The sequence below is a fragment of the Schistocerca piceifrons genome, chromosome 1, assembly GCF_021461385.2.
Source record: "Schistocerca piceifrons isolate TAMUIC-IGC-003096 chromosome 1, iqSchPice1.1, whole genome shotgun sequence".
Classification (NCBI taxonomy): Eukaryota; Metazoa; Arthropoda; class Insecta; order Orthoptera; family Acrididae; genus Schistocerca; species Schistocerca piceifrons.
Window position 1 is genome coordinate 572,941,983 of NC_060138.1, and position 17,069 is coordinate 572,959,051.

The 17,069-nt window shown below is 44.3% G+C and overlaps 1 protein-coding gene across 1 annotated transcript in view; it reads right to left on the reverse strand.

The window, feature by feature from the left end:
* The window catches only part of LOC124801666 (high-affinity choline transporter 1), a 262,510-nt gene that overhangs the window by 105,775 nt on the left and 139,666 nt on the right, over window positions 1-17,069 (reverse strand). Inside the window, exon 4 of the mRNA XM_047263090.1 lies at window positions 10,263-10,418. Within this exon, the coding sequence (XP_047119046.1) occupies window positions 10,263-10,418 (156 nt within the window). The remainder of the gene's footprint in view (window positions 1-10,262; window positions 10,419-17,069) is intronic.

Here is a 17,069-nt window from a genome sequence, read left to right on the forward strand (position 1 = left end):
TACGAAAATTTGTGGTGGACCGGGACTCGAACCCAGATTTTCCCTCATACCGCAAGTGGTTGCCTTAACCAATTCGCCTATCCGTGCACACTCCCGGATCGCCCAAAACTTCTGCATATCACAATGTCTACATCCTTATATCGTACTCCATGGCGGTTAGTACCTTGCACCACTATTGGTCATTTACTTTCCCGCTCGTCTCGAAAACAGACTGAGGGAAAATGACTATCTATAATCTTCATACGAGCCCTAATTTCTCCAGTCTTATCTTGCGCAATTTCATAATACTATCGAGCGGGATAGTGCAGGAGTTAGCATACTGGACTCGCATTCCGGAGGACGACGGTTCAAACCCACGTCCAGCTGTCCTGATTTAGGTTTTCCATGATCGCTTAAGGCAAATGCCGGGTGGTTCCTCCTAAAGGGCAAGGCCGCTTTCATTCTCCATCTTTCTTTAATCCGAGCTTGTTTTCCATCCCTAATGACCTCACTGTTGACATTAAACACCAATCTCCTTCTCCTCCACCTCCTCCTCCTCCATAATACTTGTGTGCTGATCGAATCCATCGGTAACAAATGTAGCAGCACGCCTCTGAACTACTTCGATGTCTTCGTTTAATCCGACCTGGTTGGGATCCCAAACACTCGAGCAGTAGTCAAGAATGTGTCGCACAAATTTTCCATACATCGTCTCCTTTACAGATGAGCAACACTTTCTCAAAATTCTCCTAGTAAAACGGTCTACTTTTTACGTGTAGTGAAAAATAATTTGACAGTTACGACATGTAATACATAATATTACACTTGTAAGTAGGTATTTTGCATGGTCAGGTGGTATGTTAATGTGAGGTGTGTATTAGGTTACTTATGCATTGCGATGTGAGGAGATGTATGCAGACAATGAGATATTCTTCCACGAAGGTTTTACAGATGCTTGAAAATGACAAGTCGTCGAAATTATCTAATCACATGATTTAAATTAGACATTGTCTACATTACAGCCTATCACGGACCATGTATTCAAATGGCTCTGAGCACTGTGGGACTTAAAAGCTGTGGTCATCAGTCCCCTAGAACTTAGAACTACTTAAACCTAACTAACCTAAGGACATCACACACATCCATGCCCGAGGCAGGATTCGAACCTGCGACCGTAGCAGTCGCGCGGTCCCGGACTGCGCGCCTAGAACCGCGAGACCACCGCAGCCGGCCATGTATTCTTTTATTAAATATTATCTTATTGCTATATCAATGCATGAGGAGCTAATAAAATTTATTTCATCTTCTTCTGTGGTATAGAACTCAGTGAGAGAAAGTAGCACAGAGACTTAAATGAGCCACGGTGAGTCTCTGAAGTAGCAGGCATAGACTGATAGACCAGAGATATAATTTATTTCTTTTAAAGCGTCTTATTTTTTATTTTTGTTTTTACTGAGACGTTAACACTGATCTAAAACTTAGTAACTTAGTCTGAACGCAAATAATGGAATGGGATTCACATAAATATTGAGGTGCTATCCAAAATTTTCGGTACTTTTGCTGCTATCTGTTGAAAACCTTACATTTGGACTAATGGTCACCACCACTCTCAAAGTAGTTCCCATCCGCACGTACACACCGGTTCCAGCGCTTCTGCCACTGGTCAAATATTTTCTGGAAGTCCTGTTCTTGGAGGGTGTTTATCACCGCCAGCGATGCTTCTTGAATCCTCTCTAGCGTGTCGAACCGACGGCCTTTCAACTTTAGTTTCAGTTTTGGGAACAGCGAGAAGTCGCAAGGTGCCAAATCTGGCTAATGCGTTGGGTGGGGTACAACCGCCATGTTTCTTGCCAGAAAGGTCCTGGTGAGTAAGTTCGCGTGACAGGGTGCCTTGTCGTGACGCAGCAGCCAGCTCCCTTGACGCCAAAGTTTGGGCCGTCGTCGCCGCACGTTTTCACGGAGCCGTCGCAAAACGTCACAGTAGTACGCGGAATTCACTGTTTGGTTGGTATCAAAGAAAACGACGATCATGCTCTTCACTTTGCTGTTCATCTGTCTCGCTTTTTTTTGGGTCTTGGAGAGACTGGGTTCTTCCACTGGAACTATTGTTGCTTTGTCTCTGGGTCATAACCATAAATCCAGCACTCGTCGCCGGTGATAACCCATGACAAGAAGGCTGGATCATCAGATGCGGTCTGACGAAGGTCCGTGCACACTTCAACACACTGTGCCTTCTGATCCTTGGCACAAACTTTGTGGTGACGTAATGCATGCCCATTTCATCAACAACATTCGTTGGCATGTCCCATAAACAATATTCACTTCATCCGCAAGGTCCTGAATGGTTCGACGTCGATCTGCACGAACCAATTGTTGACGTTTGGCAACAATGTCTGGAGTTTTGCGGCTAACGGGCCTTCCAGTGTGAGCATCATCTTTGACGTCTGTACGGCCGACCCGGAACCGAGCATGCCACTCAAACACATGCGTACAGCTCATGGTCTGTTCCCCAAACACTTGTTGAGTCATTGCAAGGGTTTTCCCGAGATTCGCACAGAATTTGATACACATACGTTGTTCTGTTCGCGGATCCATCGTAAAATCGCCATACTTCAAGCACAGAATATTACGGAAATCGTTGTAGACACGCAACAAGTCCTCCGAGCTAAATGCCACTCCCCTCACTGACTCATCAAATATGCAGCTTTCGTCACCTAGCGGTGCAAAAATCGACGACAGATGGCAGCACCAGTCCCGAAAATTTTGGATTCCACCTCGTACGTAAGGATTCTGACTCCTCGATAGGCAGTAAGTGACTTCTATCAGTGACTACAGAAATTTGTGGCTTATGACTATATGCTCAACCATTGTACCCCGTTCTTAACTCTCTACGCGGACTCATTGTGCTAGAGGGACTGTCTGGAAAGGTTTGAAGGTGGAATGAACACTTTAACATAGCCGTGGGGAAGACAGACGCTGATCTCAGATATACTGCGGGAGTACTAAGTGGCAGGTCGCTGACAATCAATTCTCGACCCTTATCCCTCGGTCTGTCACCAATACCACTCACCAAGTTGAATTCACGGAACAATAGAAGATACTGAAATAAGAATTGCACGATACAGCACGTTTATGTTTATGCGGTGTGAGAGTATTAAAGAAATGAAGAAGTGGGAGACGTTACAAGAACGATACTCTCCATGGAAGAGCTCTTTACTCACTATCTTCCGGGAGCAGAAAGAGCTATGACATACACTATATGATCAGAAATATCCGGACACCGCTATATAATGTTACGAGAGGTGGACCTGTCGGTAGAAAAGGAGGCAATGTGTGTGTGTTGTCAGTAGAGAAACAGTGACTGGATAATTGGTCGGAGAGCTCAGTGACTTAATGCAGTGGAGTAGACATTGCTGTCACCCGGGTAACAACTCCATCGCGATCATTTCAACCCTTCTGACGCTGCCAAAGACGACTGTTAGTGATGTGAATGTGACGTGGTATCGCGAAAGAACACCAACAGCTAAACCCATGCCAGACACACCTCACGTACTGGCGGACAGATACTGTCGAAAATTGCGGACGGTGGTTGTAAACAAACGCATTACATCAGCGAAAGAAATCACTCATGTTCCAAAGTTCTACTGCCTCTCCAACAAGCACAATGACGCTGCGTATGGAGTTAAGAAGAATGGGGTATAATTGTGTAGCAGCTCCACATAAGCTGGCTCTGAGCACTATGGGACTTAACATCTATGGTCATCAGTCCCCTAGAACTTAGAACTACTTAAACCTAACTAACCTAAGGACAGCACACAACAACCAGCCATCACGAGGCAGAGAAAATCCCTGACCCCGCCGGGAATCGAACCCGGGAACCCGGCGTGGGAAGCGAGAACGCTACCGCACGACCACGAGATGCGGGCTCCACATAAGCCACACATTTCTGTAGTCATTGCTAAGCGACGCTTGAGGTAGTCTAAAGATAGACGCCACTGAACAGTGGATGAATGGAAAGAAGTGATTTTGAATGATGAATCACGCTATACACTGTGGTATTCCGATGAAAGTCTTTGGGGTTGGCGAACATTTGGTCAACTTTTCTTGCCGTCATCTGTAGTTGCGAGCAGTGATGTTCGAAGAATAAATTTCTTTTATTTCCGTCAATGATGACAAAACTTTTGGTCTTTAGACTACCGGTTTCAGTTAGTAATGACCAGATTTACTTTATAACATGTTCTAATATAATAAAGCCGTAGTGGCATAGCACTCCGTCGGCACCGTGGTCTACTTTACACCATGTTTCAAATGTGTGCGACGGAGCTAAGATGATTTTTTGTATATTTCGTGACGATGCCACTATAGCTTTATTATATTAGGAAGTTGTAAAAAAGATCTTAACGTGGTCATTGCTGACCCAAACCGTTAGTCTAAGGACCAAAAGTTTTGTGATCATTGACGGAAATAAAGAAATTTATTCTACACTTCCTGGATCACTGTTTTATTTGCGCACTTGTCGCAGTTTGTGAAGTGTGGACGAGATAGTGTTACGGTATGGGCGTGTTTTTGGTGGTTAGTCTGTGATCCCCTTACTGCGCTTAAGAAAACGCTAAATTCGAAAGGTTATGAACACATTTTACATCTTTGTATACTGCATAAAGTTCGGAGACGATTTTTTTTTGTGTGTGTGTCAGCACGACGATGCACCCTATTATAATGCAGCATCTGCAAGGCAATGGTTTGTGGTCAATATCATTCCGGAAGCTGGCTGGCGTCACCAGAGGGCCGATGTGAGCTGAGTGGAACACCTATGTGATGAGTTAGAATGTTGACCCGAGTGTACAGCTCTCTTCGGTTTCGGATCTTGAGGAAGAATGCGTTCTTGTTCAACCACAGACGTTCAGAACCCTCACTGAAATCTTTCCCATCATTGTTCAAGCCCTCATAGAGGAGAAGGCTGTACACGGACCATATTGAAGTCCCCTAGTAAGTGTTTAGATAATTTTGATAAAATACAGTAGGTTATTTGATGTATCAGTTTCTTCGATACCTGTCTAAGATAATAACCATCTACGAATGGAATAGAAAGAGCGGGAAGTGACACTGGTTGTTGTTTTTGTCTTCATTCCAGGGACTGGTTTGATGCTGCTCTCCCCGCTATTCTATCCCGTGCAATCTTTTTCATTTCCAAGTAACTACTGCAACCTATATCCTTCTGAATCTGCTTAGTGTACTCATCTCTCGGTCTCCCTCTACGACTTTTATTCTCCACGCTGCCTTCCAACACTAAAATGGTGATCCTTTGATCCACACAACATGTCCTACAAACCGACCCCTTCTTTTAGTCAAGTTGTGCCCATAAATTCCTCAACTCCCCAATTCTACTCAGTACCTCCTCATTAGTTACGTGACCTACCCATCTAATCTTCAACGTTCTTCTGTAGCACCACATTTCGAAAGCTTCTACTCTCTTCTTGTCCAAACCATTTATCGTCCATGTTTAACTTCCATACATAGCTACACTCCATACAAATACTTTCAGAAAAGACATCTTGACACCTAAATCTATACTCGATGTTAACAAATTTCTCTTCTTCAGAAACGCTTTTGTTGTCATTTCCAGTCTACATTTTATGTCCTCTCTATGCCGACAATCGTCAGTTATTTTGCTTCCCAAATAGCAAAACTCATCTATTACTTTAAGTGTCTCCTTTCCTAATCTAAATCCCTCAGCATCACCTGATTTAATTCGACTACATTCTGTTATCCTCGTTTCGCTTTTGTTGATGTTCATCTTATACCCTCCTTTCAATACGCTGTCCATTCCGCTCAGCTGCTCTTCCAGGTCCTTTGCTGCCTCTGACAGAATTACAATGTCATCGGCTAACCTCAAGGTTTTTATTTCTTCTCCATTGATTTTAATTCCTACTCCACATTTCTCCTTTGTTTCCTTTACTGCTTACTCAATATACAGATTCAGTAACTTCAGGGATAGGCTACAACCCTGTCTCATTCCCTTCCCAACCACTGCTTCCCTTCATGCCACTCGCCTCTTACAACAGGTATCTGGTTTCTATACAATTTTTAAACAGCCTTTCGCTCCCTGTATTTGACCCCTGCCACCTTCAGAACTTGAAATAGAGTATTCCAGTCAACATTCTCAAAAGCCTTCTATAAGTCTACAAATGCTAGAAACGTAGGTTTGTCTTTCCTTAATCTGTCTTCTAAGGCACGTCGCAGGGCCAGTACTGTCTCATGTGTTCCAACATTGCCACGGAATCCGAACTGATCTTCCCCGAGATCGGCTTCCATCAGTTTTCCATTCGATTGTAAAGAATTCGTGTGAGTATTTTGCAGCCGTGATTTATTAAACTGATAGTTCGGTAATTTTCACACCTATCAACACCTCCTTTCTTTGGGATTGGAATTACTATACACACATCAAGAAAAGTTTCGTATCACCCCGGTTCCCAGAACTCCTGAAGATAGACGGCTGTGGTTATTGTATCACAGACACAGTCCCTTTGACTGTTCAGAGATGTCACTAAACCCGCCCAAAGATGTAAACAACCATGCATGACCAGCGCCTATTAGACGGAGGGGGTCCGACAGCCTGTCAGTTACAGTCATTCCATCAGGAAGGAGGTACACAGCTCGCGTTGTCTGTAGTTCAACCATGCCTAGACAGTCTATACCACGGTTCGATGGCGTCCAAAAAGCGAAGTGTCCAGGCGTTTTAAAGAGAACCAAAGCGATGTTGTTCGGACATGGTGAAGATACAGAGACACAGTAACTGTCGATGACATGCCTCTCTAAGGCCTCCCAAGGGGCGCTACTGCAAATGATGACCGCTACCTACGGATTATGTCTCGGAGGAACCATGACAGCAACGTCACGATGTTCAATAATGCTTTTCGTGCAGATACAGGACGTCGTGTTACGACTCAAACTGTGCGCAGTAGGCTGCATGACGCGCAACTTCACTCTCGACGTCCATGGCAAGGTCCACCGTCGAAACCACGACACCATACAGGGTGCCCAACAACATGCCGAATGGACCGCTCAGCATTGGCATCACCTTCTCTTCACCGACAAGTGTCGCATATGCCTTCAACCAGCCAATCATCGGAGACGTGTTTGGAGGCAACCCGGTCAGGCTGAACGCCTAGGACACATTGTCTAGCGAGAGCAGCAAGGTGGAGGTTCCCTGCTGTTTTGGGGTGGCATTATGTTGGGCCGACGTACGCTGCTGGTGGTCATGGAAGGCGCCATAACGGCTGTATGATACGTGAATGCCATCCTCCGACCGACAGTGCAACCATATCGGCAGCATATTGGCGAGCCATTCGTCTTCATGGACGACAAATCGCGCTCCCATCGTGTACATCTTGTGAATGACTTCCTTCAGGATAACGACATCGCTCGGCTAGAGTAGCCAGCATGTTCTGCAAACATGAACCCCATTGAACATGCCTGGGATAGATTGAATACGGCTGTTTATGGACGACGTGACCCACCAACCACTCTGAGGGATCTATGCCGAATCGCTGTTTAGGAGTGGGACAATTTGGAGCAACAGTGCCTTGTTGAATTTGTGGATAGTATACCACGACGAACACAGGCATGCGTCAATGCAAGAGGACGTGCTACTGGGTATTAAAGGTACAAGTATGCACAACAATCTGGACCACCACCTCAGAAGGTCTCACTATGTGGTGCAACGTGTGGTTTTAATGAGCAAAAAAAGGGCGGAAATGATATTTATGTTGATCTCTATTCAAATTTTCTGTAAAGGTTCCGGAAATCTCGGAACCGAGGTGATGTAAAACCAGATGGTAGAGTTTTGTCAGGGCTGGCTCTCCCAAGGCTGTCAGAAGTTCTGATGGAATTTTGTCTACACCCAGGGCCTTTTCTCCACTTTGATCTCTCAGTGCTCTGTCAAATTTCTCACGCAGTATCATATATCCTATTTTATCTTCATCTACGTCCTCTTCCATTTCTATAATATTGCCCTCAAGTACATCGCCATTTGATAGATCCTCTATATACTCCTTCCATCTTTCTGCTTTCCGCTCTTTGCTTAGAACTAGTTTTCCATCAGAGCTCTTGATATTCATAGAAGTGGTTCTCTTTTCTCCAATGGTCCCTTTAATTTTCCTGTAGGCAGTATCTATATTACCCCTAGTGATATATGCCTCTACATCCTTACATTTGCTCTCTAGCCATCTAGTCATCCCTGCTTACCCATTTTGCACTTCAAATTGGTTCAAATGGCTTTGAGCACTATGGGACTTAACATCTGAGGTCATCAATCCCTTAGAACATAGAACTACTTAAACCTAACTAACCTAAGGACATCACACACATCCATGCTCGAGGCAGGATTCGAACCTGCAACCGTAGCGATCGCGCGGTTCCAGACTGTAGCCTCTAGAACCGCTCGGCCACTCCGGCCGGTGAAGATCTAAGGGCGCAAGAAAAGATGATTAAGATGGGCGCGAAATAACATCCAGAGCAACTCCTGTACAGTTTTCTTTGTCAGTCTCGCAGAATGCGGGTAGGCGTTATCGTCGAGTATCATCACCTGACGCAGTCTTCCAGGTCTTTGTTCTCGGACTGCGTCTGCAAGACGTCTCATTTGTTGATAGTTAAGGTCAGCAGTGATAGTTACACCTCGGGGAAGCAATTCGTAGTACACCACAACGTTGCTCTTCCACCGGATGCAGGTCTTTGTACGGGGTGTTGCTATTTTGTTTGGGCTCAACCATTTCTTTCTTTTCCTTGTGTTAGCGTTAAGACAGCATTTCTCGTCACCAGTAACGATACAGGGGAGAAATGGCGGGTGTTGTTCGCGAGCCAATTCATGACGAGCGAGCAGAGATGCACATAGCTGGTGTATGCTGATTTTTGTGATTGTGGCTTACAGCATGCAGTAGACATACACCCGATTTTTGAACCTTCCCCACTGCTTGCAAATGTCGCACGATACTGGAATGGTCACAGTTCATCACATCCGGCAGTTCTAGAATAGGCTAACGTGTATCGTTGTGCATTAACGGGTTTAAGCGATCTTTATCACACACCGAAATTCTTTCTGAACTTGGAGGGTCACTGATGTCCAAACGATTCTCCTTAAAACGATTCTTGCCGTGCTCTGTCCAGTAGCATATCTCCATATAGTCGCAAATGTTTGCGGCTGCCTCCGCTGTTGTCATCCCTCTATAGAAATCAAACATAAGATACGTAAATTGGAGGGAGATAACTGCAGCGGGACATTAAGCGGAGTCAGCTGCGAAGAGCGAAAATGTTTACCGGATAGGAATTCTAACCGGGGATCTCCTGCTCACCAAGCAGGTGCGGTAACCACTGCACCATCCGGGACGCAGCGTTAACTGCACGGTCTCCCTCGGTACGCCTTAAGCCCGATCCACAGCCCCACCTAGCGCCACCTGTCCACCGTCCCTGTCCATTATACAACTGTTCGCTGCTTAGAGATTCCCACAGGAGGTCAGACGTATTTGTACATTCGCCAGGCTTGTGAATTATGTGAACTCATGGTGCCTGTTCATTCGAAGGAAGAGACACCACGCTGATCCCGCAGCTGTGAAACACTATATATAAATTGAATGGGATAACTTCTATCAGCTGCAGCGGAACATTAAGCGGAATCAGCGGCAACGAGCAAAAATATGTACCGGACAGGGATTCGAACCCGGGATCTCCTGCATACCAGGCAGGTGCGGTAACCACAGCACCATCTGGGACATAGCCTTATGGCAACTGCACAGACTATCTCGGTGCTCGTCATGGCCGATCCACACTCCCACCGAGCAGCTGATAGCAGTCAGCCCCTTTAAATTTACATACAGTGTTTCACAGCTGCGGGATCAGCGTGGTGTCTGTTCTTTCGAACGAACAGTCACCAAGCATTCACATCAAACAGAAGAATACGTCGGAAATGTTCCGACTGTCCCAGGTGGCACTCGATTTTCTAGGCTCTACAGCTCCACTCACTATCTCCAAATGACAAAATGACAGTATGTAAACTAAACTAGCAACAGTGAACTACAGCTAAAAGTGACAATCGATAAATAAACCCGTAGCAAACTCAATACTAATTCAAAACAAAAACGCTACAAACTTACGCACCAGTCGTATACTACACTGGTGACTATTATAAATCAAACAGCATGTGTTAGAGAAAACGACGGAATTTTCCTTATTATGCGTATACTTGATTACATTTTCAGGCGATTAGTGGGTGCGCAGCGAAGCCTACTCACCCAGCGCGGCGAGGATGCCGGCGGCCCAGAAGACCTCTCCGCAGAGCGCCGGCAGGAAGAGCAGGCCGCCCATGCGCTCGCCGAACGAGTCCTGCAGCGGGTCCAGCATCGTGATGTAGCCCTGCTGCCGCATCTTGTTCGCGAAGAAGATGCCGCCTGCAGCACACACACGTCACATTCATCCGTAGTGTATTTTATAGTCGAGGCAATAGTACAATACAGGTCAGCTACACTACGAATGACTTGTGTTCAGTTTTCTTCCACTTTTAGAAAAGATGGCTTTTATTAATCATTAAAAATTTTATTGTTGAAGTGTCTTGTCTGTCTTTTCGATTGTCCTTCTTTTATTTAACGTGATTTTACTGTTTGAAAGTAAAATTATAGTAGACATCCGAACCGGTTATAAAGACATGGACTTGTACGAGAGAATGCTGAAAAGTAATGCCTCCGAATCTTTTCTGTAAAAATCCTTGAAGCTTTTTTAAATAAACCAAACGCTGTTAACATACTACACGATTATTTCTCAACATAGTTACCCTTTCGACAACTACTTTTCTCCCGACGACAGAGCAGTTTGCTGATATCGTCACTGTAGAATGTCTGATTCTGTTGATGGAGCTACAACCTCGCTCGTGCTTGCACCGTCCTATCGCTATAAACTGAGGTCCTCTACGGTGTTCTTTAAGTTTTGGAAACAGATGAAAATCGTAGGGAGCCAAATTGGGACTGTATGGAGGATGATCGATGACAGTGAAAAAATGGCGTCGTATTGTTATAGATGTCGCTGCGCTCGTGTGTGGCCTGGCAGGGTCATGCCAAAGAAGGGAGCGCTCCATGTTTGAACAAACTCATCGCATTCGAAACTCGATTACAGCGGGCTTTTCTCATGCACCGACCGGGGCCCATGAGAAATACGTGTCTCGCAACATGTGACGTCACGCTTGTCGGCTTGTCTGCGACACTTCGCCAACGCTGGACTCCGCGCTGGGCCTACAGGAAATCAATACGCAATTGTATGCCCTAAAGATCTTAAATTTTTCGGGTGCTATCGAGAGCTTGCTTGCATTTTAACGAACAGTCAAGAATTATGAAACTTAACATTTACTCGCTCCTCGCCGGAGACGGCTGCTGTCACTCACGTGCAGTGTCACGCGCTGTGACGTACGTCCCACGGCCTGTCTTACTCGTGGGCCTCGATCACCGATATAGTTACTTTACACACCACCATATCAAAGGCTACAATTCGGAGTCCTCTAGCGGCAGAGGGCTTCAACTAGGCAGCCATGAACAATGAAGATAAAAAGCTTTAAGAGTTTTGACATAAGAAATTCGGAGACATTACTTTTTAGCACGGCATATATGTAAAGTGTTCGTTTAACTTTATATATACTACCACAAACCGTAAAACTTGCTATACCGCACGCACAAAATTATATTTTAGGAAAATGTGCGAATTAACAAATAACAGTTGGCAACGGGAGATTTGGAGTGAATACATAAGATGGCAGACCCAACGAAAGAAGTGCATTATATGAACACCAACTCATGTTAATTGCAGTCCTTCTCTAAATCCTCGCACGAACGAAAAAATGGCTGACATCGAAATAAGTGTCCAAGGAATATAAAAGCAACTGAAATCACTCAACAGAGGAAAGTTCACTGGACCTGACGGGATACCAATTCGATTCTACGCAGAGTACGCGAAAGAACTTGCCCCCCTTCTAACAGCCGTGTACCGCAAGTCTCTAGAGGAACGGAAGGTTCCAAATGATTGGAAAAGAGCACAGGTAGTTACAGTTTTCTAGAAGGGTCGTCGAGCAGTTGCGCAAAACTATAGGCCTATATATCTGACACCGATCTGTTGTAGAACTTTCGAACATGTTTTTTGCTCGCGTATCATGTCATTTCTGGAAACCCAGAATCTACTCTGTATGAATCAACATGGATTCCGGAAACAGCGATCGTGTGAGACCCAACTCGCTTTATTTGTTCATGAGACGCAGAAAATATTAGATACCGGCTCCTAGGTAGATGCCAGTTTTCTTGACTTCCGGAAGGCGTTCGATACAGTTCCGCACTGTCGCCTGATAAACAAAGTAAGACCCTACGGAATATCAGACCAGCTGTGTGGCTGGATTGAAGAGTTTTTAGCAAACAGAACACAGCATGTTGTTCTCAATGGAGAGACGTCTACAGACGTTAAAGTAACCTCTGGCGTGCCACAGGGGAGTGTTATGGGACCATTGCTTTTCACAATGTATATAAATGACCTAGTAGATAGTGTCGGAAGTTCCATGCGGCTTTTCGCGGATGATGCTGTAGTATACAGAGAAGTTGCAGCATTAGAAAATTACAGCGAAATGCAGGAAGATCTGCAGCCGATAGGCACTTGGTGCAGGGAGTAGCAACAGACACTTAACATAGATAAACGTAATGTATTGCGAATACATAGAAAAAAGGATCCTTTATTGTATGATTATATGATAGCGGAACAAACACTGGTAGCAGTTACTTCTGTAAAATATCTGGGAGTATGCGTGCGGAACGATTTGAAGTGGAATGATCATATAAAATTAATTGTTGGTAAGGCGGGCACCAGGTTGAGATTCATTGGGAGAGTCCTTAGAAAATGTAGTCCATCAACAAAGGAGGTGCCTTACAAAACACTCGTGCGGTCTATACTTGAGTATAGCTCGATATTTGCGGCAGCAAGGCAGAGTCACATTTAAAAGCCGCCGTTCGTGAAGCACCAGCAGAGTAGATCGTCTGTTTGCGCATTATATTCTAAGTAAAAGCGAGTTACTTATTTAGCTTTGTTTGTGTGGTTCTGTTGTTTAATGTTAAATTTCTCACGTGTTTGTGTAGTGTAGATTCCCACCGTCTTTGTTGTGTATATGGACTGTGAATATTGTGTCAGATGGGAGCTGAGTTGGAGACCCTGTGCTCACAGCTCCAGAAGATGCTGCCTTCAGTCTCATAGCTTGAGGCATCACTGAGGGATGGGGGCATCGAACGTGGCCGTTATGGATATGGCTGCCTAGGAAGGGAAGAAATCCAGTGTGTGTGTATACCGCGTGAGGAGTCACCCCAGATGTGGAACAGGTCCTTCCGGACGCCACGAAAAGCATAAATGCAGATAACTACAGGTTATCACGGTAAAATGACGTGTGTCTCTTTGGACCGGTAGATATTTTCATCGGCTTCCGAAGGCTATCTGAAATTGTAAACACTGCCAGTCTTGCTTGAAGATGAAGAGGAGTCTCACTCTGTAGAAAGGTCCAGAACACACCGATTGCGGGCCTTTAACACAGTGCCGAGAGGAGGGTCTTAACCAGAGGATTAGACGGTTCTGCTAACGTGTTGTCTGCTGATTCCCCAACTTGCGCCATAAGGTGAGGATGTCAGGACCAGGTTAATATATGAAGTGTCAGTTACACACAGGAGATGACTAAATGGGTAGCAGGGGCTTCGAGGAGTGCGAAACTTTTTAGATTAGTGGGTCTTTGAAATACACATAACCATGGGCTCAGTTTCAAGAGATCAAACACAGGACAAGAAAGTGCCTAGGAGACATGGTATTATAGCTGAAAAACGTCAGAGCTGTGTCGGGAAAAACAAGAGTTCAAAATCATCACAAAAGCACCGAAGCAGAATTCGTTACATGTACTGTGTAGCTGGCTAAACCTTGATATGAATTCAAACAAATTTTTAGCAAGGACATAACGGTGCTTGAGAGGATAAATTAAATTCAGTTGGTGGTGTGCGTGTTGCTAACTATTAGAAATAGTTTATCTTGTAGTGATACTGAAGTAGTTCCTGTGATTTAGTATTGGTAAAGGCTATACTCCACAACTCGGATAAATCAGTGCTTCCTTTTATCAGTCCCCTGACCATGACCATCATTATGATGTCAGAGAAAGCAGAGATAGCACAGAAAGGGGTAGGTGTTCATTTTTCTCAGATGCGGTTCTAGAGTGAAACGTTAGAGAAATAGTCTGAGAGTGGTTCTACGTCCCCTCTACCAAGCACTTACGTGGGAATTGCACAGTAATGAAGTAGATTTAGATTTGTAAAAGAAAGTAACTAAACTGATAGAAGAGTCGCAGTGACATAAATACAAAGTTAAAATTGCAGATAAATACAGCCTCATTATTAAGATAAAACTTGTATTTTATGAAACCTTAAGAAATTGCTTTAGAAGCTTTACGTATTGTATCCTTCAACATACAGGGTGTAAATTTTAAGCTGATAAACCAGAATAACTCGAAAAATAAGCTTCAACGAAAAAATGTGTAGAATCCAAAGTTGATTATTTTCGAGAGGGACATCTGCTGGTACTAAAATTAGAACGCCACCCCAGCTCCCTGTGGGCGAAGTGGGAGGCAACTTTAAGATTTCAAATGGGAACCCCCATTTTTATTGCAGAATCAGATTCTACTTAAAAAGCTACATACATCTTGTCTTAAACATTTGTTTTGATTCTTGGTAGTTGGCGCTGTAATTCAAGAAAATCCATGTTCTCATTTTTGCCTGTAAAATGTTCACGGATAAATAAAAAATACTTATTTACTTCGAAAATTTTGATTCGCTTAAACTAAAACTCTCCTTCTCTACCCATAGGGTTGGGTTTGAGAGAGAGGAATTGGAGTTTTACAAATGTTGACCCAAATATTAATTTTTCCCGCAGATTCGGATAAGTTTTGTTTGTTTAGTGGTTATGAGGCCACACAGCTTTTAATTACCAAACAAATCATCTGAATAGCTAACTAACTAACTAACTAAACATCCTACTTACTACCGAGTGAACTCATTAACTAAAAAATTAACTGACTCACGAACGTCATTTTTTATTAGTTTCGGAGTAATCACTCTTGTTTGTCGAGAAGTCTCACAACTCGGGGTGCTTGCTTAATTTGAGTCTCTTAGTTTCGGGTGGCTCTGAGCACTATGGGACTTAACATCTATGGTCATCAGTCCCCTAGAACTTAGAACTACTTAAACCTAACTAACCTAAGGACATCACACACATCCATGCCCGAGGCAGGATTCGAACCTGTGACCGTAGCAGTCGCGCGGCTCCGGACTGAGCGCCTAGAACCGCTAGATCACTGCGGCCGGCGCGTTTTGGGTGGAAAAACGTAGAAAACATCATAAATTTATTTACTTAACTCACTTCGTTCACATGTTTATTTTACTTCGGAATATCGCTGTTATTACGTGATTTACATTTTAGAATTATGTACGCTAATCGATATCCCACTCAGCCCTGATCGATAATCGATGCGCCGGCCGCGGTGGCCGTGCGGTTCTGGCGCTGCAGTCCGGAACCGCGGGACTGCTAGAGTCGCAGGTTCGAATCCTGCCTCGGGCATTGGTGTGTGTGATGTCCTTAGGTTAGTTAGGTTTAAGTAGTTCTAAGTTCTAGGGGACTTATGACCTAAGATGTTGAGTCCCATAGTGCTCAGAGCCATTTTTGATAATCGATGCTCTTATCCAGCCCATGCTGATGAGCGGAGTAATGTTTTCGTAGTGCCGGCGATAGATAGCGCAGGGACGAGAAATTCGTCCTTTCTCGTAATAAGACTGTGCTTTAGAAATTATAAGTATTAATGTAGTTAACGCACTGTATCTTTTACCCGTCTGAGCATTCAGGCAACAATACATCGTTTATAACGATTGTCTTTTGGGCGACTTATGTTTGATTACCTTGTGTGACTGCGTTCGCGGCTTTTGCTCACTACAAGTCGCGTTTGACGCGGAGTTAGCATTGCTAGGTGGAATTACGCCGAGCAGGCCGCTTCTCGGTCATAGAAATTCTAATCCTGCCTATCTCGAAGCCCCTTATCTTTCCTCTCTTGAGATTAATAGGAGTCAATGTCATTATGAATTATCCTTCTGTGGAAGAAAAAATTGAGATGGTGCACATTTACGGAGAAAGTGGGAGAAACTTTGACGATGCAGTCGCGCTTTATGAGCAGCGTTTTCCTGCTCAAATACGATCACGGTCCTTGTTTTGTTCGAGTTATTAAACCATTTACTGCGGAAGGTAGTGTGAGCCAAAAAAAAAAAAAAAAGAACCCGTGCAGCTACTGTTTGTGGAGAAAACAATCAACTGACAGTCTTAGCTGCTGTGACTCATAATCCACATGCGAGCACAAAAGAAATATGAAGGCAATCAGGAATTTCAAACATTAGTGTTTGGAAAATCCTGAAGCTCCACAAATTTCAGCCATACAATGTACCCATGCATCAGAAACTACATGGCGATAACTTCCAAAACCGTCTAACGTTTTGTCACTGGGCAGTTCAGCGGATGCAAACAAACCAAAACGTTTTGTCAGAGTAGTTTCCCCTGTGAGGCAACATTCACAAACCACGGCGAAGTTAATCGCCATAACATGCATTACTGGAGTGAACAGAGCCCACACTGGATTCGAGAAGTCAACCATCAGCAACCTTGGTCAGTTAATGTTTGGTGTGGTATAATTGGCAATAAACTGATCGTCCATATTTTATCGACGGTAATTTGAATGGCAACAAATATGGAAACCTACTTTAAAATGAGGTGCTACATCAACCTGAAGACCTGAGCGTCGAAGTTCGACAAAACATGTAGTTTCAACATGATGATTGTCCAGTGCAGTATTCATTAGTAGCGCGTGATGCGCTAGATCGACTTAACCATGGTCGCTGGATCGGCATGGCAGGTCCTGTGAATTGGCCAGCCAGATCGCCTGACCTTACCTCGCTGGATTTTTTCTAATGGGGTTATCTAAAAGATATCGTTTATCAGGAAACGCCAACCAC